This window comes from Ciona robusta, chromosome 8, assembly GCF_009617815.1.
Source record: "Ciona robusta chromosome 8, ASM961781v2".
NCBI lineage: Eukaryota > Metazoa > Chordata > Ascidiacea > Phlebobranchia > Cionidae > Ciona > Ciona robusta.
The window spans coordinates 2,905,915-2,928,573 of record NC_143242.1 but is presented as its reverse complement, the minus strand read 5'-3'; the positions used below and the strand labels follow the sequence as shown (position 1 = coordinate 2,928,573).

Below are 22,659 nucleotides of genomic sequence, written 5' to 3'. Positions count from 1 at the left end.
GTCAAAACAATGTACAATACACTCTGCTAGTTCGGTGTATTTAGCAAATGGCACATGAGATAGCCTACATTATAATAATTAGTATACATATATAGTACATGTTGGTTTAGGCAATGCTCCACGGTGGTACTAATACTGATCGCGTATGTGTCCTTGGGCAAGACGCTTAACGGACATTGCTCCAAACCAGCGGTCACTAATGGGTAACATGGGTTGTCCAAGTCCTAATTCATATCAAAAGCATACACACAGTTGAAAAGTGTGGTAACTCGTTAAGCATAGGAGGATAAAAAATGGTGCCAATAATACTCGTCTTACTGCGATGCGGTGTCGCGGCACCAGTCGCACGAAGGACTTAAATGGGCTCTCCGGGTGTTGGGGTAATGGGCCAAATCTGGCCTAAATCCTAAGTCCGTGACAAGGACCTCACCCATGAAGAATAAAAAAAATACATACTACATTTGCAACCAAAGACACGTTACTCAGTTTAAGAAGAGGTAACAACATGTTTATATAATAACATTTTTTTAAGTTAATCAAATGCAGGCATGGCCTACTCAATAATTGAGTAGGCCATGATGCAAGCATGATGTTTTTACACAACAAGTATATGCATGATATTGAATGCGGGAATGAAACAATTAACTTTTATATCCCCCATCCATGCATGAAGTATTGATGATGATCCCTAATGTTCTTGTCCGTCATCGAAATTCCTTTGTAAACCAAAAACTCCCCGATCGAACCTTTTAAAGAATGAAGTCCTCCAGAATTGAAATCTCCCAAAGCTAAACTCGGTGAGCCTGGAGACACCTCGGCCTGGAAACGCGTAAGTAGCTGCCCGTTACACCACACGCTGCTGGAGTTCGGAGGACCTCCTGCTTTCCATTGTACACTCAGTACGTTCCATACGCCAACTGCGCCAGCATTTGCTCCGGTTGGATATGTACTGACTCTGATATAGTTTCCAACTGACCCCGAAACCATCAGATCTGCGTTAGGAAAGAAACTAATGAATTTGTCGAAGTCACCGTTTTCATTCCCAAACAGGCCGTTTCTTAGCCAAGCCGTATTAGCATCGTAGGCTGTGATTTTATAGACAATAAAGACGTTAATATCATGCTGGTCGTCCAAGTTTAAGTTGGCAATCATCCACCGATTCCTGCCGTCAAATGAAATAAATCTTTTTCCGTTCTGTCTGTTACTAGATACACTCGGTTGGTTGGCCGCGTTATTCTGTACCATATGAGCTTGCTGGAGACCCTGGTCAAATATCTTTGATATCTTGTTGCTTGTAGCATCGTAAACCACGTTCGTATCTAAACCAACGTCGTAGTGGACACTTGCCTTCGTCCTAATATCATCTAACACAGCCATTCGTACAAACAAACTATTTTCAGCTCCCATAGTTTGAAAAGTACAGTTACATGGTGTAGCGGAATCTCCTTTTGATCCGGGTGGTCCAGGTTCACCAGATGGTCCAATGGGTCCACTTGGGCCGGGTGGTCCTCGTTCACCAGATGGTCCAATGGGTCCACTTGGGCCGGCTGGTCCAGGTTCACCAGATGGTCCAACGGGTCCACTTGGGCCGGGTGGTCCTCGTTTACCAGGACGACCAGTAGTCGAAGTAAGATTACCACGAGACGTCGCAGTGCTTGTCGCTTGTTCGTTTCCAGCACATTCAATACTGCAGTATTCCATCTTCGTGTAACAGTGTACGACTGTTAGCCCAATCATCAAATAAGCCAATGCAAGCTTATAACTCATTTCTCGACGGTAGTTTACGCTTTATATAAAACACCTATATTCAAAAATTAAAGTTTTAGATGTAGCAATTCAACCGCGCGTAATAGCGCATGCGATTTATATATAAGCAAAAGTGATGCGATAACTGCGGTGTTCATATACGCACGCCATGCACGGTCGCAGCCCAGGGCTCACTGTACATTTTTATAAACTTTTATTGCCACATCTGTATATTTTGTATACTATATTGTAATGTCTAGTTCTTTCTAAACTCGTGTCGTCTGAGGCTAAATTTGGACACCTTATATTTTGCTTGTTTTAGATTTTTCTACAAAAGATCCGATTCTTTAGTGGGAATTTCCACTTAATCACAAATCACATAACTTAACATCAGGTTAAACTGCAAATAACACGTTGACTATTCCCTTAGGGCAAGTTACGGTAAAGATTTAATCGCTTTCACACGGGAAAACCAATCATGATGAGAACAGCCAAACGATATATTGTGCACGTAGTGCGATTATGTGATTTCTTATTTATCATATATCTGTCCTGTTGTACACGAATAAAAAACGCTCATTATAAATTCTACTTTGTGACATATAGTTTTCCAATACTTTTAATAACATTAAATGCTTTGGTGTAAACATTATAACAGTCTCGTTTAATGGAGTTGCAGACGCATGGTAATATTTATATATAAAACAATGTAAGCAAGTTTAGAATGCTCGGGATTACTTCTATTTGGTTTATTTACATGTTTAGCAATATAAGCAATACATAGGTGTATACATGAGTATTACGAGTTACCCAAATTTGGCTGTAAAGTTAAACTGTTCCATTGATCGCCCAACCATGCATGAAGTATTGATGATGATCCATTATGTTTTTGTCCGTCATCGGAATTCCCTTGTAAACCAAAAACTCCCCGATCGAACCTTTTAGGTAGTAGCGTCCGCGAGGATTCAAATCTCCTAAAGCTAAACTCGGTGAGCCAGGAGACCCCATGCCCAGCAAACGCGCAAGTAACGAATTCGAATCTTCCAAAGCTGAAATCGGTGAGATAGAACGAGACACCTCGGCTTGGAATAAACTCGGTAAGCTAGGAGACGCCTCGGCTTGGAATAAACTCGGTAAGCCAGGAAACACCCCGACTTGGAAACGCGCAAGTAACTGCCCGTTACACCACACGCTGCTCAAGTTCGGAGGACCTCCCGCTTTCCATTGTACACTTAGTACGTTCCATACGCCAACTGCGCCAGCATTTGCCCCGGTTGGATATGTACTGACTCTGACATAGTTTCCAACTGACCTTGGAACTATCAGATCTCCGTTAGGAAAGAAGGAAATGTATTTGTCTAAACCACCATTATCATTCCCAAACAGGCCGTTTCTTCGCCAAAGCGTATTAGCATCGTAAGCTGTGATTTTGTACACAATAAAGACGTTAGTATCATGCTGGTCGTCCAAGTTTAAGTTGGCATTCATCCACCGATTTCTGCCGTCAAATGAAATAAATCTTTTTCCATTCTGTCTGTTACTAGATACAGTCGGTTGGTTGGCCGCATTATTCTGTACCATATGAGCTTGCTGGAGACCCTGGTCAAATATCTTTGATATCTTGTTGCTTGTAGCATCGTAAACCACGTTCGTATCTAAACCAACATTGTAGTGGACACTTGCCTTTGTCCTAATATGATCTAACACAGCCATTCGTACAAACAAACTATTTTCAGCTCCCATAGTTTGAAAAGTACAGTTACATGGTGTAGCCGAATCTCCTTTTGATCCGGGTGGTCCAGGTTCACCGGATGATCCAATGGGTCCACTTGGGCCGGGTGGTCCTCGTTCACCAGATGGTCCAATGGGTCCACTTCGGCCGGGTGGTCCTCGTTCACCAGATGGTCCAATGGGTCCACTTGGGCCGGGTGTTCCTCGTTCACCAGATGGTCCAACGGGTCCACTTGGGCCGGCTGGTCCAGGTTCACCAGATGGTCCAACGGGTCCACTTGGGCCGGGTGGTCCTCGTTTACCAGGACGACCAGTAGTCGAAGTAAGATTACCACGAGACGTCGCAGTGCTTGTCGCTTGTTCGTTTCCAGTACATTCAATACTGCAGTATTCCATCTTCGTGTAACAGTGTACGACTGTTAGCCCAATCATCAAATAAGCCAATGCAAGCTTATAACTCATTTCTCGACGGTAGTTTACGCTTTATATAAAACACCTATATTCAAAAATTAAAGTCTTAGATGTAGCAATTCAACCGCGCGTAATAGCGCATGCGATTTATATATAAGCAAAAGTGATGCGATAACTGCGGTGTTCATATACGAGCGCCATGCACGGTCGCAGCCCAGGGCTTACTGTACATTTTTATGAACTTTTATTGCCACATCTGTATATTTTGTATACTATATTGTAATGTCTAGTTCTTTATAAACTCGTGTCGTCTGAGGCTAAATTTGGACACCTTATATTTTGCTTGTTTTAGATTTTTCTACAAAAGATCCGATTCTTTAGTGAGAATTTCAAGTTAATCACAAATCACATAACTTAACATCAGGTTAAACTGCAAATAACACGTTGACTATTCCCTTAGGGCAAGTTACGGTAAAGATTTAATCGCTTTCACACGGGAAAACCAATCATAATAAGAACAACCAAACCATATATATTGTGCACGTAGTGCGAATGTGTGATTTCTTATTTATCATATTATGTCCTGTTGTACACGAATAAAAAACGCTCATTATAAATTCTACTTTGCGACATATATTTTTCCAATACTTTTAATAACATTAAAAGCTTTGGGGTATACATTATAACAGTCTCGTTTAATGGAGTTGCAGACGCATGGTAATATTTATATATAAAATAATGTAAGCAAGTTTAGAATGCTCGGGATATTTGTATTTGGTTTATTTACATGTTTAGCAATATAAGCAATACATAGGTGTATACATGAGTATTAGGAGTTACCCAAATTTGGCTGTAAAGTTAAGCTGTTCCATTGATCGCCCATCCATGTATGAAGTATTGATGATGATCCATTATTTTTTTGTCCGTCATCGGAATTCCCTTGTAAACCAAAAACTCCCCGATCGAACCTTTTAGGTAGTAGCGTCCGCGAGGATTCAAATCTCCTAAAGCTAAACTCGGTGAGCCAGGAGACACCATGCCTAGCCAACGCGCAAGTAACGAATTCGAATCTCCCAAAGCTAAAATCGGTGAGATAGGACGAGACACCTGGGCTTGGAATAAACTCGGTGAGATAGGACGAGACACCTGGGCTTGGAATAAACTCGGTAAGCTAGGAGACGCCTCGGCTTGGAATAAACTCGATAAGCCAGGAAACACCCCGCCTTGGAAACGCGCAAGTAACTGCCCGTTACACCACACGCTGCTGGAGTTCGGAGGACCTCCCACTTTCCATTGCACACTTAGTACGTTCCATACGCCAACTGCGCCAGCATTTGCCCCGGTTGGATATGTACTGACTCTGACATAGTTTCCAACTGACCTTGGAACTATCAGATCTCCGTTAGGAAAGAAGGAAATGTATTTGTTGAAATCACCGTTCCCAAACAGGCCGTTTCTTCGCCTAAGCGTATTAGCATCGTAAGCTGTGATTTTATACACAATGAAGACGTTAATATCATGCTGGCCGTACAAGTTTAAGTTGGCATTCATCCACCGATTTCTGCCGTCAAATGAAAAAAAATCTTTTTCCGTTCTGTCTGCTACTAGATACACTCGGTTGGTTGGCCGCATTATTCTGTACCATATGAGCTTGCTGGAGACCCTGGTCAAATATCTTTGATATCTTGTTGCTTGTAGCATCGTAAACCACATTCGTATCTAAACCAACATCGTAGTGGACACTTGCCTTTGTCCTAATATGATCTAACACAGCCTTTCGTACAAACAAACTATTTTCAGTTCCCATAGTTTGAAGAGTACAGTTACATGGTGTAGCGGGATCTCCTTTTGATCCGGGTGGTCCAGGTTCACCGAATGATCCAATGGGTCCACTTGGGCCGGGTGGTCCTCGTTCACCAGATGGTCCAATGGGTCCACTTGGGCCGGGTGGTCCTCGTTCACCAGATGGTCCAATGGGTCCACTTGGGCCGGGTGGTCCTCGTTCACCAGATGGTCCAATGGGTCCACTTGGGCCGGGTGGTCCTCGTTTACCAGGACGACCAGTAGTCAAAGTAAGATTACCACGGGACGTCGCAGTGCTTGTTGCTTGTTCGTTTCCAGTACATTCAATACTACAGTATTCCATTTTCGTGTAAGAGTGACTGCCAGCAGTGAGTCCAACCACCATAACGATTAATGCAAGTTTAAAACTCATCTTGCTTAACCAGATTCACGTCTTAAGCAACCTATTGCAGTTTAAGGTTTGAATTTTATATTTAAGCAGATTCACGGACACATATTAAACTTAAATTAATAATGAAATAGATATGGAGACACCGTTATATAACATCACTCGTCATGCACTTGTCTATGCAGGTCAAGGAGTATCTTTCCTATAACATATACCCTTAATAGGAAGCTATAACTCGGGCTATTGCCACAAATGCTTAAAATAAATTACTCATGGCCTACTAAAAATATATATTTTTTAGTAGGCCATGATTAACTATATTGAAAATGTTTGTTTCTTAATGTTAGGGGCGTATGGGTATTATACTGCGTACATTTACCTTATGTAATAAAATTTAACTCTAATATTCGATCTGATCATACAGTGTTTGTCTGGCTTGTAAATTCACAATGATGTTGAAGTAGCCTATGTACCGAGTTGGAATTTTCAATATGCACTGACTCATTTACTGACTCACTTGCATTGCGTGCAGAAACAGCAGATTTATTTTATTTGTCACAAATCGGCGGATGATTGCCGAGTTAAACCTAGACGACCAACATTACATAAACGTATTCAATGTGTACAGAATCACCGCTTGCAATGCTTATACGGAATAGTTGACAAACACTTTATTCTTATTGCGACAAGTTTTTGCGTTTCTTTCCTAGCGTGGATATGCTGGTTTCAGTGTGAGGTAATGTAAACTGCATGTAAGAAAATCAAATATACCAGGCAACATTTTAATCCCTGTGGTTCAAAATGACTCAAGCATTATCGATACAGTTGATTTGGTTCACAGCAACGTTCAATTGCCTCTGCAGAATTTTGCAAGTCGCACTCGACCCTTACTTTAAAATTACGACCAGGATCCTTTATAAAAGTATTGGTTTTATAAAGGGCGTAAAAACCACTGGGTCTTCTTGGTTTTGCAAGGGTCTCCAGCAAGCTCAAATGGTACAGAATAATGCGGCCAACCAACCAACTGTATCTAGTAACAGACAGAACAGAAAAAGATTTATTTCATTTGACGGCAGGAATCGGTGGATGATTGCCAACTTAAGCTTAGACGACCAGCATGACATTAACGTCTTCATTGTGTACAAAGTCGAGGGTTATGATGCTAATACACGATGGCTGAGAAACGGCCTGTTTGGAAATGATAATGGTGACTTCGACAAATTCATTTCTTTCTTTCCTAACGGGGATATGATGGTTTCGGGGTCAGTTGGGAATTATGTCAGAGTCAGTACATATCCAACCGGAGCAAATGCTAGCGCGGTTGGCGTATGGAACGTACTAAGTGTGCAATGGAAAGCGGGAGGTCCTCCGAACTCCAGCAGCGTGTGGTGTAACGGGCAGTTGCTTTTGCGTTTCCAAATCAATGTGCATCTTGGCACACCCAGTTTTGCTTTGGTAGATTAAAACATTAATGGAGCCTTGCCATTAAAAGGTTCGATTAGGAAGTTTTTGGTTTGCAAAGGAATTTCGATGACGGACAAAAACATAATGGATCATCATCATCAATACTTCATGCACGAATGGGGGATATAAAAGTTAATTGTTTCATTCCCGCATTCAGTATCATGCATATACTTGTTGTGTAAAAACATTATACCTACATTTGATTAGCTTTTACGTTTCCTTTTGTACAGGCTGCTGTGGAGAAGAAATGCAATTAAACAATCCTTTTAAAACTAAATAATGTAGTGCTTAGTTGCAAATGAAATATGTAATAATTGAAACATATCTTATGTGCCATTTGTTAAATACACATCAAATAAAGAATAATCTTGTTCTGTCTGGTGTACATCAACTATATGCATTTTGAAAAATTCGACTCTTGCAGCTGTGCTAGAGTCCCCACGCCAAAATGCATTATAATTTGTCACGTTTACTAGAATAAACTATTAATCTATGAGTTTACAGCAAGCCACCGACAACGGTTGCATATTTGTCTTGGTCGCTTTTAATTGTTTTAAATCCACTGTGCACGCCAAAGCCATTAACTTTTCACGTATATAGTGAAATAAATCACTTATCTAGCAAATCATATATTCGTGCGGGCTTTAAACCGAATCAAATTACCGGACTCATATGACCAAATTTTTTATTGAAAAAAATTAACTTAATAAAAGAATACTCACTCCGTAAAGAGTATTTTTCAGTTTGTAAATAATATCTTTAAAAAAAATACGACTGGCGAAATTCTTTATTAAAAAGACTTGACTAAGTAAAATATTACTCGGGCCTTGAAGATACCAATGCTTATTTTTTAATTTTATTTCGTGAGTTTAATTTCAGCAATATTTGCACTACATTATTTCATATATGGTTAATGCACATTTGTTGTGCGATATAAGACTATAATAATATATTATTCATTCTGGTCGAAAAATGTTCATTTTTAAGCTGCTGTTCCATCGATCGCCCATCCATGCATGAAGTATTGATGATGATCCATTATGTTCTTGTCCGTCATCGAAATTCCTTTGTAAACCAAAAACTCCCCGATCGCACCTTTTAAAGGGTGGTGTCCAAGTATGTTCGAAGCTCCCAAAGCTAAACTCGGTGAGCCGGGAGACACGTCATCTTGGAAACGCCCAAGTAACTGCCCGTTACACCACACGCTGCTGGAGTTCGGAGGACCTCCTGCTTTCCATTGTACACTCAGTACGTTCCATACGCCAACTGCGCTAGCATTTGCCCCAGTAGGAAATGTACTGACTCTAACATAATTTTCTAAGCCAGGAACCACCAGATCCCCGTTAGGAAAGAAAGAAACAAATTTGTCGTACCCACCGTTTTCATTCCCAAACAGTCCGTTTGTTAACCAGCTCGCAGTAGCATCGTAAGCCGTGATTTTGTACACAATAAAGACGTTAATATTATGCTGATCGTTTAAGTTCAAGTTGGCAATCATCCACCGATTTCTGCCGTCAAATGATATAGTTTTTTTCCCGTTCTGTCTGTTACTAGATGCAGTTGGTTGGATAGTCGCATTATTCTGTACCATATGAGCTTGCTGGAGACCCTGGTCAAATATCTTTGATATCTTGTTGCTTGTAGCATCGTAAACCACGTTCGTATCTAAACCAACATCGTAGTGGACACTTGCCTTCGTCCTAATATGATCTAACACAGCCATTCGTACAAACAAACTATTTTCAGCTCCTATAGTTTGAAAAGTACAATTACATGGTGTAGCGGAATCTCCTTTTGGCCCGGGTGGTCCAGGTTCACCCGATTGTCCAATGGGTCCACTTTCGCCGACTTGTCCAGGTTCACCAGATGGTCCAATGGGTCCACTTGGGCCGACTGGTCCAGGTTCACCAGATGGTCCCATGGGTCCACTTTCGCCGGGTGGCCCTTGTTCACCAGATGGTCCAATGGGTCCACTTGGACCGGCTGGTCCAGGTTCACCAGATGGTCCAATGGCTCCGCTTAGTCCGGGTGGTCCTCGTTTGCCAGGACGACCAGTAGTCGAAGTAAGATTACCACGGGACGTCGCAGTGCTTGTCGCTTGTTCGTTTCCAGTACATTCAATACTACAGTATTCCATCTTCGTGTAGCATTGTACGACTGTTAGCACAATCATCAAATAAGCTAATGCAAGCTTATAACTCATTTCTCGACGGTAGTTTACGCTTTATATAAAACACCTATATTCAAAAATTAAAGTTTTAGATGTAGCAATTCAACCGCGCGTGTTAGCGCATGCGATGTATAAGCAAAAGTGATGCGATAACTGCGGTATTTATAGGCGCGCTATATACACGGTCGCAGCGCAGGGCCCAGCACTGCACATTTTTTATCAACTTTTATTGCCACGTTTGTTTATATTGTATACTACACTGTAATATCTAATTCTTTATAAACTCGTGTCGTCGAAGGCTAAAGTTGGTCACCTTGAAGTTTTCTTGTTTTTCCATTAAATACACATCAAATAAATATAGTTCAGTGAGAGAAGATGGGACACCTTTGACACATAATAGCTAAATATCCTGATCGTGTTTTAAGCAATTAACAATGGTCTATGGAAGCCGTGAGGATAAAGTTTTATAAAAAATCGTTAAAAGTTTGTTTACTACCAAATTGGAAAAAAAATAGATTGAAAAGGTGTCCCATCTTCCCCCACCCTACTATAATAATTTTTCTGACTGGTGATCGTCAACTACATTTTGAAAAATTCGACTCTTGCAGCTGTGCTAGAGTCCCCACGCCAAAACGCATTATAATTTGTCACGTTTACTAGAATAAACTATTAATCTATGAGTTTACAGCAAGCCACCGACAACGGTTGCATATTTGTCTTGGTCGCTATTAATTGTTTTAAATCCACTGTGCACGCCAAAGCCATTAACTTTTCACGTATATAGTGAAATAAATCACTTATCTAGCAAATCATATATTCGTGCGGGCTTTAAACCGAATCAAATTACCGGACTCATATGACCAAATTTTTTATTGAAAAAAATTAACTTAATAAAAGAATACTCACTCCGTAAAGAGTATTTTTCAGTTTGTAAATAATATCTTTAAAAAAAATACGACTGGCCAAATTCTTTTTTGAAAAGACTTGACTAAGTAAAATATTACTCGGGCCTTGAAGATACCAATGCTTATTTTTTAATTTTATTTCGTGAGTTTAATTTCAGCAATATTTACACTACATTATTTCATATATGGTTAATGCACATTTGTTGTGAGATATAAGACTATAATAATATATTATTCATTCTGGTCGAAAAATGTTCATTTTTAAGCTGCTGTTCCATCGATCGCCCATCCATGCATGAAGTATTGATGATGATCCATTATGTTCTTGTCCGTCATCGAAATTCCCTTGTAAACCAAAAACTCCCCGATCGCACCTTTTAAAGGGTGGTGTCCAAGTATGTTCGAAGCTCCCAAAGCTAAACTCGGTGAGCCAGGAGACACGTCTTCTTGGAAACGCGCAAGTAGCTGCCCGTTACACCACACGCTGCTGGAGTTCGGAGGACCTCCTGCTTTCCATTGTACACTCAGTACGTTCCATACGCCAACTGCGCCAGCATTTGCCCCAGTCGGAAATGTACTGACTCTAACATAATTTTGTAACCCAGGAACCATCAGGTCTCCGTTAGGAAAGAAAGAAACAAATTTGTCGTACCCACCGTTTTCATTCCCAAACAGGCCGTTTCTTACCCAGTGCGTAGTAGCATCGTAAGCTGTGATTTTGTACACAATGAAGACGTTAATATCATGCTGGTCGTTTAAGTTCAAGTTGGCAATCATCCACCGATTTCTACCGTCAAATGATATAGTTTTTTTCTTGTTCTGTCTGTTACTAGATACAGTCGGTTGGTTGGCCGCATTATTCTGTACCATATGAGCTTGCTGGAGACCCTGGTCAAATATTTTTGATATCTTGTTGCTTGTAGCATCGTAAACCACGTTCGTATCTAAACCAACATCGTAGTGGACACTTGCCTTCGTCCTAATATGATCTAACACAGCCATTCGTACAAACAAACTATTTTCAGCTCCCATAGTTTGAAAAGTACAGTTACATGGTGTAGCGGAATCTCCTTTTGGTCCGGGTGGTCCTTGTTCACCAGATGATCCAATGGGTCCACTTGGGCCGACTTGTCCAGGTTCACCAGATGGTCCAATGGGTCCACTTGGGCCGACTTGTCCAGGTTCACCAGATGGTCCCATGGGTCCACTTTCGCCGGGTGGCCCTTGTTCACCAGATGGTCCCATGGGTCCACTTGGGCCGACTGGTCCAGGTTCACCAGATGGTCCCATGGGTCCACTTTCGCCGGGTGGCCCTTGTTCACCAGATGGTCCCATGGGTCCACTTTCGCCGGGTGGCCCTTGTTCACCAGATGGTCCAATGGGTCCACTTGGGCCGACTGGTCCAGGTTCACCAGATGGTCCCATGGGTCCACTTTCGCCGGGTGGCCCTTGTTCACCAGATGGTCCCATGGGTCCACTTGGGCCGGGTGGTCCAGGTTCACCAGACGGTCCAATGGGTCCACTCGGTCCGGTTGGTCCAGGTTCACCAGATGGTCCACTTGGACCGGCTGGTCCGGGCCCGCCAGATGGTCCAATGGGTCCACTTAGGCCGGGTGGTCCTCGTTTGCCAGGACGACCTGTAGTCGAAGTAAGATTACCACGAGACGTCGCAGTGCTTGTCGCTTGTTCGTTTCCAGTACATTCAATACTACAGTATTCCATCTTCGTGTAACAGTGTACGACTGTTAGCCCAATCATCAAATAAGCTAATGCAAGCTTATAACTCATTTCCCGACGGTAGTTTACGCTTTATAAAACACCTATATTCAAAGATTAAAGTTTTAGATGTAGCAATTCAACCGCGCGTGTTAGCGCATGCGATGTAAAAGCAAAAGTGATGCGAAAACAGCGGTATTTATAGGCGCGCTATATACACGGTCGCAGCGCAGGGCCCAGCACTGCACATTTTTTATCGACTTTTATTGCCACGTTTGTATATATTGTATACTACACTGTAATATCTAATTCTTTATAAACTCGTGTCGTCGAAGGCTAAAGTTGGTCACCTTGTAGTTTTCTTGTTTTTCCATTAACTACATATCGAATAAATATAGTTGGGTGAGGGAAGATGGGACACCTTTGACACATAATAACTAAATATCCTGATCGTGTTTTAAGCAATTAACAATGGTCTATGGGAGCCGTGAGGATAAAGTTTTATAAAAAATCGTTAAAAGTTTGTTTACTACCAAATTGAAAAAAAAAAGATTGAAAAGGTGTCCCATCTTCCCCCACCCTACTATAATAATTTTTTTTCTGACTGGCGATCGTCAACTACATTTTGAAAAATTCGACTCTTGCAGCTGTGCTGGAGTCCCCACGCCAAAATGCATTATAATTTGTCACGTTTACTAGAATAAACTATTAATCTATGAGTTTACAGCAAGCCACCGACAACGGTTGCATATTTGTCTTGGTCGCTATTAATTGTTTTAAATCCACTGTGCACGCCAAGGCCACTATGTCTGCGTGTGGGGATTAAAGCGCCAAAATCAATTACCGGACTCATATGACAAATTCTTTATTAAAAAGACTTGAATAAGTGAAAAATTACTCAGGCTATAAAGATACCAATGCTCATGATTCAATTTTATTTTTGTGAGTATAGTTTTAGCAATATTTACAGTACGTTAATTTGTATATGGTAAATGCGCATTAGTTGTAGGATATTATTCATTCTTGGCAAATAAGAATGTTATTTTTGGTGTGCTGTTCCGTCAATCGCCCATGTTTGCATGAAGTATTGATGATGATCCCTAATGTTCTTGTCCGTCATCGAAATTCCTTTGTAAACCAAAAACTCCCCGATCGAACCTTTTAAAGGATGAAGTCCTCCAGGATTTAAATCTCCCAAAGATAAGCTCGGTGAGCCTGGAGACACCTCGGCTTGGAAACGCGTAAGTAACTGCCCGTTACACCACACGCTGCTGGAGTTCGGAGGACCTCCTGCTTTCCATTGTACACTTAGTACGTTCCATACGCCAACTGCGCCAGCATTTGCTCCGGTTGGATATGTACTGACTCTGACATAGTTTCCAACTGATCCAGGAACCATCATATCTCCGTTAGGAAAGAAAGTAATAAACTTGTCGTAGTGACCATTATCGTTGCCAAACAGGCCGTTTCTCACCCACGCGGTATCAGCATTATAAGCTGTGATTTTGTACACAATGAAGACGTTTATATCATTCTGGTCGTCCAAATTTATGTTAGCGTTCAATTTTCTCCTTAGGCCATCAAAAGAAATAAACCTTCTTCCATTCTGTCTGCCCAGCGAGAGAGTTGGTTGTTGGGTCGGATTATTCTGTATCATATGAGCCTGTAGAAAACCCTGGTCGAATATTTTCGATATCTTGCTGGATGCGCGTATGTCATACACCACATTGTGATCAGTGGTAACATCATAGTGAACTGCGGCGTTCGTTTTAATGTACTCGCGTGTGGCCATTTGTATCAACATATTCTCAGGTACTGGCGTTTTACAATCACATATCGGGGCGAAAGTGCCATCCTCAGCTGGACATGTTATACGACAGGAGTCGTAGGTTTGCTGGCCGCTTACAAGGCATGCTAAACATACAAGTGCTGCAATTCCAAGAACAGCCATTATCGCTTAATCTAGGCTAAGAATAACGGAGTCTAAAAATGGAAAAATTAGCAACATGCCATTTTATATTGATATATTTAAAGCATATTATATTGATATATTTAAACACTATAATATAGTACTGTGAGGGAAGATGGGACACCTTTAGCACCTAATATTTAAACATCCTGATCAAGTTTTAAACAATAAACAACGGTTTATGGAAGTCGTGAGGATATGGTTTTATAATTCTTCGAATGTTCTTGTTTACTACCAAATGGAACGAGAAAATAGAATGAAAGGGTGTCCCTTCTTCTCCCAGCCTACTGTATATAAATTCTACGGTACTGTCCTAATATACCTGCGTATATCAATGGTTGCAGCTCCGCTTTACTGCAATTATATATCATGGGAGTGAAGAAGCTTGAGCTTTTCTTTTTTTAAAAAAACAAGTTTAAAAAACAATTTGGGGTAAAGGGAAGATGGAAAATTCCCCGATGATTGATGTGCCAACTTTCTCTTCGGTAAATCAAGTGTTTTTCTTGCGGCAGAGGGTTACGGGTCATGGGATCGTGCTGGGCTTGCAAAACTAAGAAAGTCTGTTTATTTCTAGGGCTCAACTGCCGCTTAATAGGGCTCAAGTGCCGCTTGCGCTTGCAATATTCTGCAGAATTGCAGAAACTGACTACATTCTGCAAACGTGCAGAAACTCACCGCACTAAATTAACCGTGTAGGTGAACCTTGAGACACTTTTAACATCGACGGGTACAATGTTGCCCAGTGGGCTCTTTATGCTTACAGTATGTTGCGGCCTGCAGTACAGTATATACAATGCAGACATTACAGGTTGGCGTTTATTTCTATTTATTACGCTTTTAAAATATACAACATATCGTTTAGTTCACAACGGTGCTAATTACTGATTCTATCCAATCGGTGTAATGATATGTGCTGGTGTATACACCCGGTCTATTTCGCCTGGCGCAACCATTTCCCCATGATACGATCCCAACCTGTATCCGAGAGTCTGTTGTGGGGTCAGTACACACCAAGGGCCCCCCGCTGTCTCCTTGACAAGAATCTATTCCGCCCTCTTTGTAGCCGGCACAGAGCATAGAGCTTCGCATGTGGCGCTCCTGGACGCTCTGTCGATACATGCGAGTGCACTGTGCCTGCGAAATCAAAGGAACCGTTGCTTGTTGCAGTGTGTCCGGGTAAACCTCTCGGTTTGGTTTTGTAGTGCCATACCCTGAGACGATACAGCGCGTGCCAGGAGGAAAGGCATCACTGATGTTTTGTGTCGGCAAACACACAGGAATGCCCTGTACTGAGCAATTACGCAAGCGTATAAGAGAAATGTCATTGGTTGGTACTGGAAATGCAGACCAGTCCGGGTGAGTATGAATGTCAAGAATGTTTAAGCGCTCTTCGGTATCCTCCACAACGTTCATCTCGTAATCTCCAAGTACCGCCACAGTAGGAACATCACGAGGTAGTACATTGGGCAAAGCAACGCAGTGAGCTGCTGTCATTGCCCAGCAACGATTTATGAGAGAAGCCCCGCACTTGTGTACGCCCCGCGTTCGGAGAGAAACTTGCCAAGGGTGTAAAGAAGGTTGGGCTCTGGTGCCCCCGACTACTCCCTCTAGAAGCGGCTGGCCAACCAAGCGATGCAAACCGCACGTAGGCCCGTTTCTACTTTGAGCGAGCGACTCCTGGTCGGACAACGTGCTCAATAACATTTCGTTCTGAACAGTTCCTTCCTTTTCGCATATATATGCGTTCGCGTTGTTGCACATTGAATCAATCCATTGGAAATCATAGAATCTTGACATTTTCACGCATTGTTTCAAGTCTTTATATCGTTTTCTGGCCCGTTTTGACCAGTTCTCATAGTTTACATTCACAAGCGCCGTCCCGTCACTCCAAACAAATTGCTCCGGTTCTTCAAAGTCGTTTAGGCCAATCCAGTAATCCGAGAAATGGCTACTTCTGCACGCACCTTGGCACGAGTCGCTGTTAACTAGGCTATGGACAAAATCTGCCACTCCCCGATCAGTTATAACAACCATTCGTCCACCTTCAGTACCTGCACAGCTTTCGTTTGCCGCTTTCCATGTAAGATAAGATTTAAAAGTCTTATAGCATTTTCTACGGTGCCGTATGTAACCTTCGGGGCAAGTAACTGCGACAGAATCAGGTTGATTTTCTTCTTCTTCCGGTGTGCTTTCGCTTGCAGGTGCCACAGTAGTCAGTGGCTGTGTTGGCCTAGTTTCACAAGTCGCACCGACTTCGCATCTTGAACGACTGGCTACGAACACAGAACCTTCCGCGCAGCTGTACTGGAAATTTTCGTTGCTCACACAAAGTATATACGAAGTGCAATCATTTGGGTTCGCGAAGTAACCAAACTTGTTACGGCACGAAAAAGGTTGGTCGTTACGATTTCTAAACTGCAAACCTGATTCAGGTTCAGCCGACGAGTTATGTTGACAAGCAAACAAATGACGCGAGCCACAATCTACATTTATCCATTGGTAACGGTGCCTGTGGGACGCTATAACACAATCATGATTTGGTCTTGGAAAACCCATGGCCCAGTTCGCATAGCTTACTTCGGCACCATCAGGCCATTCAAACGTACCGTCTTCACTCGAGAGGCCGATCCAGAAACTGTGAGCTGTTCGAAACAAATTCTGAATGTGTTGTTGTTGCTCTGCACTCGTCGGCTCGATAAGGATAGAACCTGTTGACTCGCAAGCTTCGTAAGCGTTTCGGTGGTCCAGTTTTCTTAGGGAAAACACCTTGTAACAGAAGTCGCCATGCAAAGAGAATCCAATTGGACAACTAGACGACAAGACACTACTCGGAATCCCTTTTATGAGGACACACAGTAAAAAGAAAATGCTTAGCGATAAAATATTTGATGACATCCTGCTGTATTTCAAGTGTAGGGATGTAAACAAAAAGTTCAAATTTAAACGTTAAATGATATGTCGGTATGTTATTTACTCCAAACATAAACTACTTCTACCACCCTGTCTACGAAAGTAGGTATAGCCTATACTGTGGTGGTGGAAGATCGGACACCTATTCATTCTGTTTTCTCGTCCCGTTTGGTAGTAAATAAAGAACATTCAAATAATTATAAAACGTATCCTCACGACTCCCATAGACCGTTGTTAATTGTTTAAAACACGTTCAGGATATTTAGATATTATGTGCTAAAGGTGTCCCGTCTTTCCCCACCCTACTATATGTTAAATACTACAGCCTAAACATATAGTTTAAAAAGTAGTTTGCCAACAATAACTGGTATCTTAAATTCTAGGATTAGTACGTCACTAAAAACTCTGTTTCTACGAAAACAATCTCATGAACTGTTTGTTCGAGTGGCTCAAATCGCTGTGGTTTGACTCGTTGCATTTAAACAGCAGTTTTATCATTAAGCTCGAGGCAAATTAATGATTAATCGAAGGATGTTCGACAAATGTCTGAACATTACTGTTTGCCAATTTTACGCACAAATAACCTGTATATTTCGTGTTTTGTGTAATAGTGTGTATTAATTTTTGAAATCTATCTTTTATTACTTGATTTGCTTTCCCGCGTAAAAGTAAGGCTCAGGGAATTCCCCGTTACAAGAGTTGACGCGATGTAATTCCGTCGCTCGTTCCTGCTGGCAGCTGGAAATTTAATTCATACATTATGAAGAGTTCTATATCAAAACTAATTTATAGTATTTGGTTGTCCCATATGCATATTTTTGGCATGATTTAGAAGTTACAAATTAGGTTACGGGTGAACAGTTTCGGCAAGAGTTGTCTGATCATGGAAATCGCATACTAACCATTGTGCAATGTGTATGATGAAGTTGAACTATAAACGAATGTACCGTAGGTCATGTTTGCGAATTTTCAAACCAATAAAGTTCTAAAACTTTCGGGGTAAACGTAAACAAGTTGGTATATATTTGTGTTCAGAATTTTTACGTCATATTTTTTTTATTTATACTTATTTTAAACTTAATATGTGGTACGCATTATACTGATACTGCTCATCTGCTATATGCGTAAAACTTCTATTTGTATTTGATATACATATTTAGTCCTTTATTTTTGATGTACAGTGTACTCAATGTTTCTAAAGTTTGTGTAAAAATTGAATAAATGTCTCTCACTCCAAGTGAAGTTTCCAAAATTATAGAAAAATCAACTGCAACATCTAATCCTCAAGAGGTTAGTTTAATAATATCGAAATACTTTTCATTTTTGTTCTAATTATTTTTCATAAAAAAAATTCAAAAATTGAACTGTTTAAAATGGCACTGTCCGTTGTTTTATCGGTTTAATATTTGATTAATTTTTTATTCTCTTTAGATGTAATTGCAAATTTGGGTCTAAATTCTATGGGACTCTAGCTCTATTGTGCTGTAGCACCTTATTCAATCCTAGAATAATATTATTTTCAACATATTATTATATATATACATATAAATTAATATTAATTTTTTTTTTATTCAGCTGCCACTGAAAGGTCTGCACTTCGGAAAGTTATGGTACAAGGCGGGGGACTACAACAGTGCCGCCCAGTGGATAGTAAAGTACCTGAAAACATTTGACCGAGATACAAGTGCACACAAACTGCTAGGGGATTGTTATGAGAAGTTGTCCGAAATTGAAGCTGCATTATCATGCTTTAAACGCTCACTGCAAATAAAGCCCAATCAAGTACGTTGTACCAATATCCATTGCTTGCTATATATATATATTTTTTTACATTTTTTATTTGGGTTACACATTTTTAAATATTTTCCCTTTTTTTAACTACTTAACATTTTTTTATTTTTACCTCTTAATTTCTGTGTAAGATATATATATATATATATGTATATATGTATACATACAATTACATTTTTATCTGGTGATGCATCGATTCATAAGAGTTTTTTTATATATAATATAGTTTTATTTTATGTGCTAATTCTATGTTTCTGCTTTTAGCCTGAGCTTCTTCTCCATATTGTAGAGCTGTACTTGAATCCAGGCCCTGCTCAAAATCCAAACAAAGCCCAGATTTGGTTGGATAAAGCAGCTGCTTCATTGCCTGGCAATGCAACAGTGTTCAAGATGAAGGTAACACCGCAGTGGCATGTACATGCACTAAACTTTTATAAATATAGGACACACAAATTTTTCTGTTGGACAAATGTTATCACATTGGGTAGCCTTCTAGCCTATAATGTTAACGGATTAATGCAGTGCAGAAAATTTAGGGTAGTTCTGTCGGCCTGGCCACCCTGTCACCCCTGGCCTTTGGTATAATAAGTCAGTTAATGTCAAGTTAAATACATTATATTTATTACAGATGGAGCTTATGCTAGCACAACAAGCATCACCATCTGTATTGGAAAAAGCAATCCTTCAAGAGTTAAAAAGAAGATCAAATGACCCTGCACTTCATGTGCAGTATGTTAGCTTTATGAGGGTAGGAAGACTTAATACTAGTGTTAGTAAATGATATTTTAGTGGCTCATCTGGTAGAAAAAGTGTGACAAATTTCCTGATGAAGTTTTGCCCAATGGCCGGCAGCCAAAACAACACTTAGAAATTCCATTTTTTATACCAGATGAGCCGTTCCCATCCACTAATATTAAAGCCCTGTCGCCTACCACTGGGAAAGCAACATGTTCCAAAAACTGGGGAGGTCCATGCGATAGAACCCTGGGTATTGGACCAATCCTGGCCTAAATCCTAGGACCTCACCCACACATAATAGAACAGAACAGAAGATTGGTATTAGTAACATGTTTTTTCTAATATCGTTGTCTTTTGATAACCTTGAAGATACATGTTCTCTAATATCGTTGTCTGTTAATTTTGTTTTGGTGCAATGAATGTAATATATAATTATATATTATGTTCCACAAATGCAAAAAGTTTAAAACCTAGGAACCCAGTCATGTTTACCCAGAATAACATATGACAATGCAAGGTTATTTTTGTTTATTTTTTTACATTATTATTTATGACAATGAAAAAATTAACCTTATTTGTTTTAATTTCAGACCCAAGATCGGCTGGAAGATGCTTATGCATATTGTGTAAAGATTGAGAATATATTGGATTCTGCGTCGATAAGATCTGACTATAAATGGTCATCGTGTGTTGTCAGTACATACAAGGTAACCACTGCATTATTATATTTAACTTAATGGTACAATTATGTTTTAATGCGTACATAACAGCCAATATATAGTACACACACAAACCCAGAGGTAATGGGTTCAAAGCTCGGCACTGATACCATTGTGTACGTATGTGTCCTTGGGCAAGACACTTAACTGCAATTGCTCCAGCCCAGTGGTTACTAATGGTTTGTCCAAATTAAAATAATCACCCACAAAGTAACATTTTAGTATTTTAAACCAAACAAATGAAAATGAAGGCAAATGTGTCTTATATACATATGAGCTGTTACGTTCGTATTGTTTGAAACTGCACAGAAAATCTGGTGTTTTTGTTTGTAAGCCTGAAGTTATGGCAGCTTCCTATTGATCCTTTACTCTTTACAAAACTTATGCAAAAAAAGCTTAATCCTATGATTCCTATGATATTGGTGTGTTACATTGCTTTCAGAAAATCTACATTTTCCCAAAATGCTATGGTTAATTTTAGAGCACGACCGATTATCGGTTAGCCGATATATCGGCCGCATTTTTGGGGATTTACCGATTATCGGCAAGGGCAAAAAACGGCCGATATTATCGGCGCTTAGTAACCAGACGGCCAGCAACTTTTATTAGCTATATCAGATTTTTCCGTTTTAATCAGTCAAGTTTTTTAGGTGCATTAAAATATCGGTTATCGGCAACTGAAATTTACAAAAGTATCGGTTTGAAAAGAGCAATATCGGTCGGGCTCTAGTTAATTTTAATTATTCTATTCTAATCTTTGAGGGTGAGGTCCTTGTCAAGGACCTGTGATTTATGCCAGTTTTGGCCTATTACCCCAACACCCGGGAATTTTAATTAAAAATCTTTAAATTACAGGAACACACAGAAAAGTTACAAAATAATCAACAGCATTCCCATCATATTGCTCAACTGATGCTCCTGGAAGCTCTTTCCCGGTTCATATGGGTTTGCTTAGAGGATAACAAACAACAGAAGGCACTGGAAAAACTGCAAATGTAAACCTATATTGAATTAGTTTTCACATTTTTACCAAAAAAAATGGTTTAAATTAGTTTTTACATTCTAACAAAGAATATGTTTCAAAAGGGTTTCATATTTCTAATTAGTTTTCAGTTTTCACATTTTAACAAAAAAAATAGTTTTTTTTAGTTTTAATATTTTCTTAACAAAAAAATAGTTTTTTTAGTTTTAATATTTTCTTAACAAAATAAATGTTATAAAATAGTTTTTATATTTCTTACAAAAATGAAGCAAAATTGTCTATAGCTAGCATGTCCAAAATTGTAAAGTGGTCTACAATTGGTTCAATAATTTATTTTCCACTAGGATGGACGAATGCTTGTCATCAGTTTTATCCAACAAAGCAATTGGAGATTGGAAAGTATTAGCTGCTGAGATGGAAGCTCAGTTATGTTGGCTGGCTGCAACTTTTCTCATTCAACAAGCTGCAAAGGTAGTCAAAACTATGTTTACTTGATAAACACTCTTGAAAAAAAAGTTCACTCTTGTTGAAAAATGTATATTTAAATGGTGTGCTTTTCTTTAAATGCGAAAATTGCCTAATTAAAATTAAGCAAATAGCGTGAGCAGAAGCTTTTTAAACAATAGTGATCCTTGATGGACATAGACATTCAGAGCAGTGAGCAAAAACACTCCTATAAAACAGGATTTTCCCTAAAATGATAAAACGACACTCTTCAATTTGTAAACCCAAAATTGGCAATATATATTGATTTTTTTTCTTCCGTTCTTGTTTTTATTTTATCCTATTTTTCAGAATGAAAAGCCATGGGGTGAAGCTAGTGACTTGGCAGCAGTGCTTTTCTCTTCGAGTGTTTCAAAGTCGATACCAAGTAGCTCATGCGCGTGGTCGATGCACTGCCTTAACCATCAACCATATCTACCAAGTCGTGTGCAGAGAAACGCAGCCCAGCGACTCAGTCAATCCAGTCATATGATGTGGATATTGTCAGCACAAGGAGAAGAAGGATGGATTGCAAAGCTAAGAGAAAACCTGGACCAATCGACAGTAAGCATAGACAATTATGTCATGTTTTTGATTTTTTATTAAAATTTGTAGTGATAGTGTTAAAACACAGTTACAGTCAGATAAAGAGTGATTAGTTTGATAAATGCAGTATACTTTAGCCCTGCCTGTTTTTATAGACATATTTTATCCAGCAGCAGGCCTGTTTAAA

General features: G+C 40.0%; 7 protein-coding genes and 1 pseudogene across 9 annotated transcripts in view; 2 read left to right on the top strand and 6 right to left on the bottom strand.

The window, feature by feature from the left end:
- Positions 1–19: 19 nt before the first annotated feature.
- Positions 20–2,050, bottom strand: LOC149732289 (uncharacterized). Its single transcript, XM_089883170.1, has one exon. The coding sequence runs from the start codon at positions 1,765–1,767 to the stop codon at positions 649–651; it is 1,119 nt and encodes a 372-aa protein (XP_089739296.1). The 5' UTR covers positions 1,768–2,050; the 3' UTR covers positions 20–648.
- Positions 2,051–2,178: 128 nt separating this feature from the next.
- On the bottom strand, positions 2,179–4,082 carry LOC149732288 (uncharacterized). Its single transcript, XM_089883161.1, has one exon. It carries the CDS (start codon positions 3,937–3,939, stop codon positions 2,575–2,577), a length of 1,365 nt encoding a protein of 454 aa, XP_089739287.1. The 5' UTR covers positions 3,940–4,082; the 3' UTR covers positions 2,179–2,574.
- A 2,050-nt stretch (positions 4,083–6,132) lies between these two features.
- On the top strand, positions 6,133–7,806 carry LOC149732287 (uncharacterized; annotated as a pseudogene).
- A 501-nt stretch (positions 7,807–8,307) lies between these two features.
- Positions 8,308–9,828, bottom strand: LOC149732286 (uncharacterized). Its single transcript, XM_089883164.1, has one exon. It carries the CDS (start codon positions 9,744–9,746, stop codon positions 8,526–8,528), a length of 1,221 nt encoding a protein of 406 aa, XP_089739290.1. The 5' UTR covers positions 9,747–9,828; the 3' UTR covers positions 8,308–8,525.
- Positions 9,829–10,574: 746 nt separating this feature from the next.
- LOC149732285 (uncharacterized) lies at positions 10,575–12,455 on the bottom strand. Its single transcript, XM_089883384.1, has 2 exons — positions 12,058–12,455; positions 10,575–11,706 (listed from the first exon to the last, which is right to left on the bottom strand). The coding sequence occupies exons 1-2, from the start codon at positions 12,404–12,406 to the stop codon at positions 10,880–10,882; spliced, it is 1,176 nt and encodes a 391-aa protein (XP_089739510.1). The 5' UTR covers positions 12,407–12,455; the 3' UTR covers positions 10,575–10,879.
- A 799-nt stretch (positions 12,456–13,254) lies between these two features.
- Positions 13,255–14,343, bottom strand: LOC149732284 (uncharacterized). Its single transcript, XM_089883378.1, has one exon. It carries the CDS (start codon positions 14,283–14,285, stop codon positions 13,374–13,376), a length of 912 nt encoding a protein of 303 aa, XP_089739504.1. The 5' UTR covers positions 14,286–14,343; the 3' UTR covers positions 13,255–13,373.
- Positions 14,344–15,105: 762 nt separating this feature from the next.
- On the bottom strand, positions 15,106–17,198 carry LOC149732283 (uncharacterized). Its single transcript, XM_089883373.1, has one exon. The coding sequence runs from the start codon at positions 17,196–17,198 to the stop codon at positions 15,162–15,164; it is 2,037 nt and encodes a 678-aa protein (XP_089739499.1). The 3' UTR covers positions 15,106–15,161.
- A 1,145-nt stretch (positions 17,199–18,343) lies between these two features.
- The window catches only part of LOC149732282 (E3 SUMO-protein ligase RanBP2-like), a 46,482-nt gene continuing 42,166 nt past the window's right edge, over positions 18,344–22,659 (top strand). For all 3 annotated transcript variants that reach the window (XM_089883371.1, XM_089883370.1, XM_089883369.1), the window contains exons 1-8: positions 18,344–18,503; positions 18,789–18,995; positions 19,269–19,400; positions 19,633–19,752; positions 20,333–20,449; positions 21,317–21,456; positions 21,788–21,914; positions 22,239–22,490. In XM_089883371.1, the coding sequence (XP_089739497.1) occupies positions 18,435–18,503; positions 18,789–18,995; positions 19,269–19,400; positions 19,633–19,752; positions 20,333–20,449; positions 21,317–21,456; positions 21,788–21,914; positions 22,239–22,490 (1,164 nt within the window). In that variant the 5' untranslated portion in view covers positions 18,344–18,434. The remainder of the gene's footprint in view (positions 18,504–18,788; positions 18,996–19,268; positions 19,401–19,632; positions 19,753–20,332; positions 20,450–21,316; positions 21,457–21,787; positions 21,915–22,238; positions 22,491–22,659) is intronic.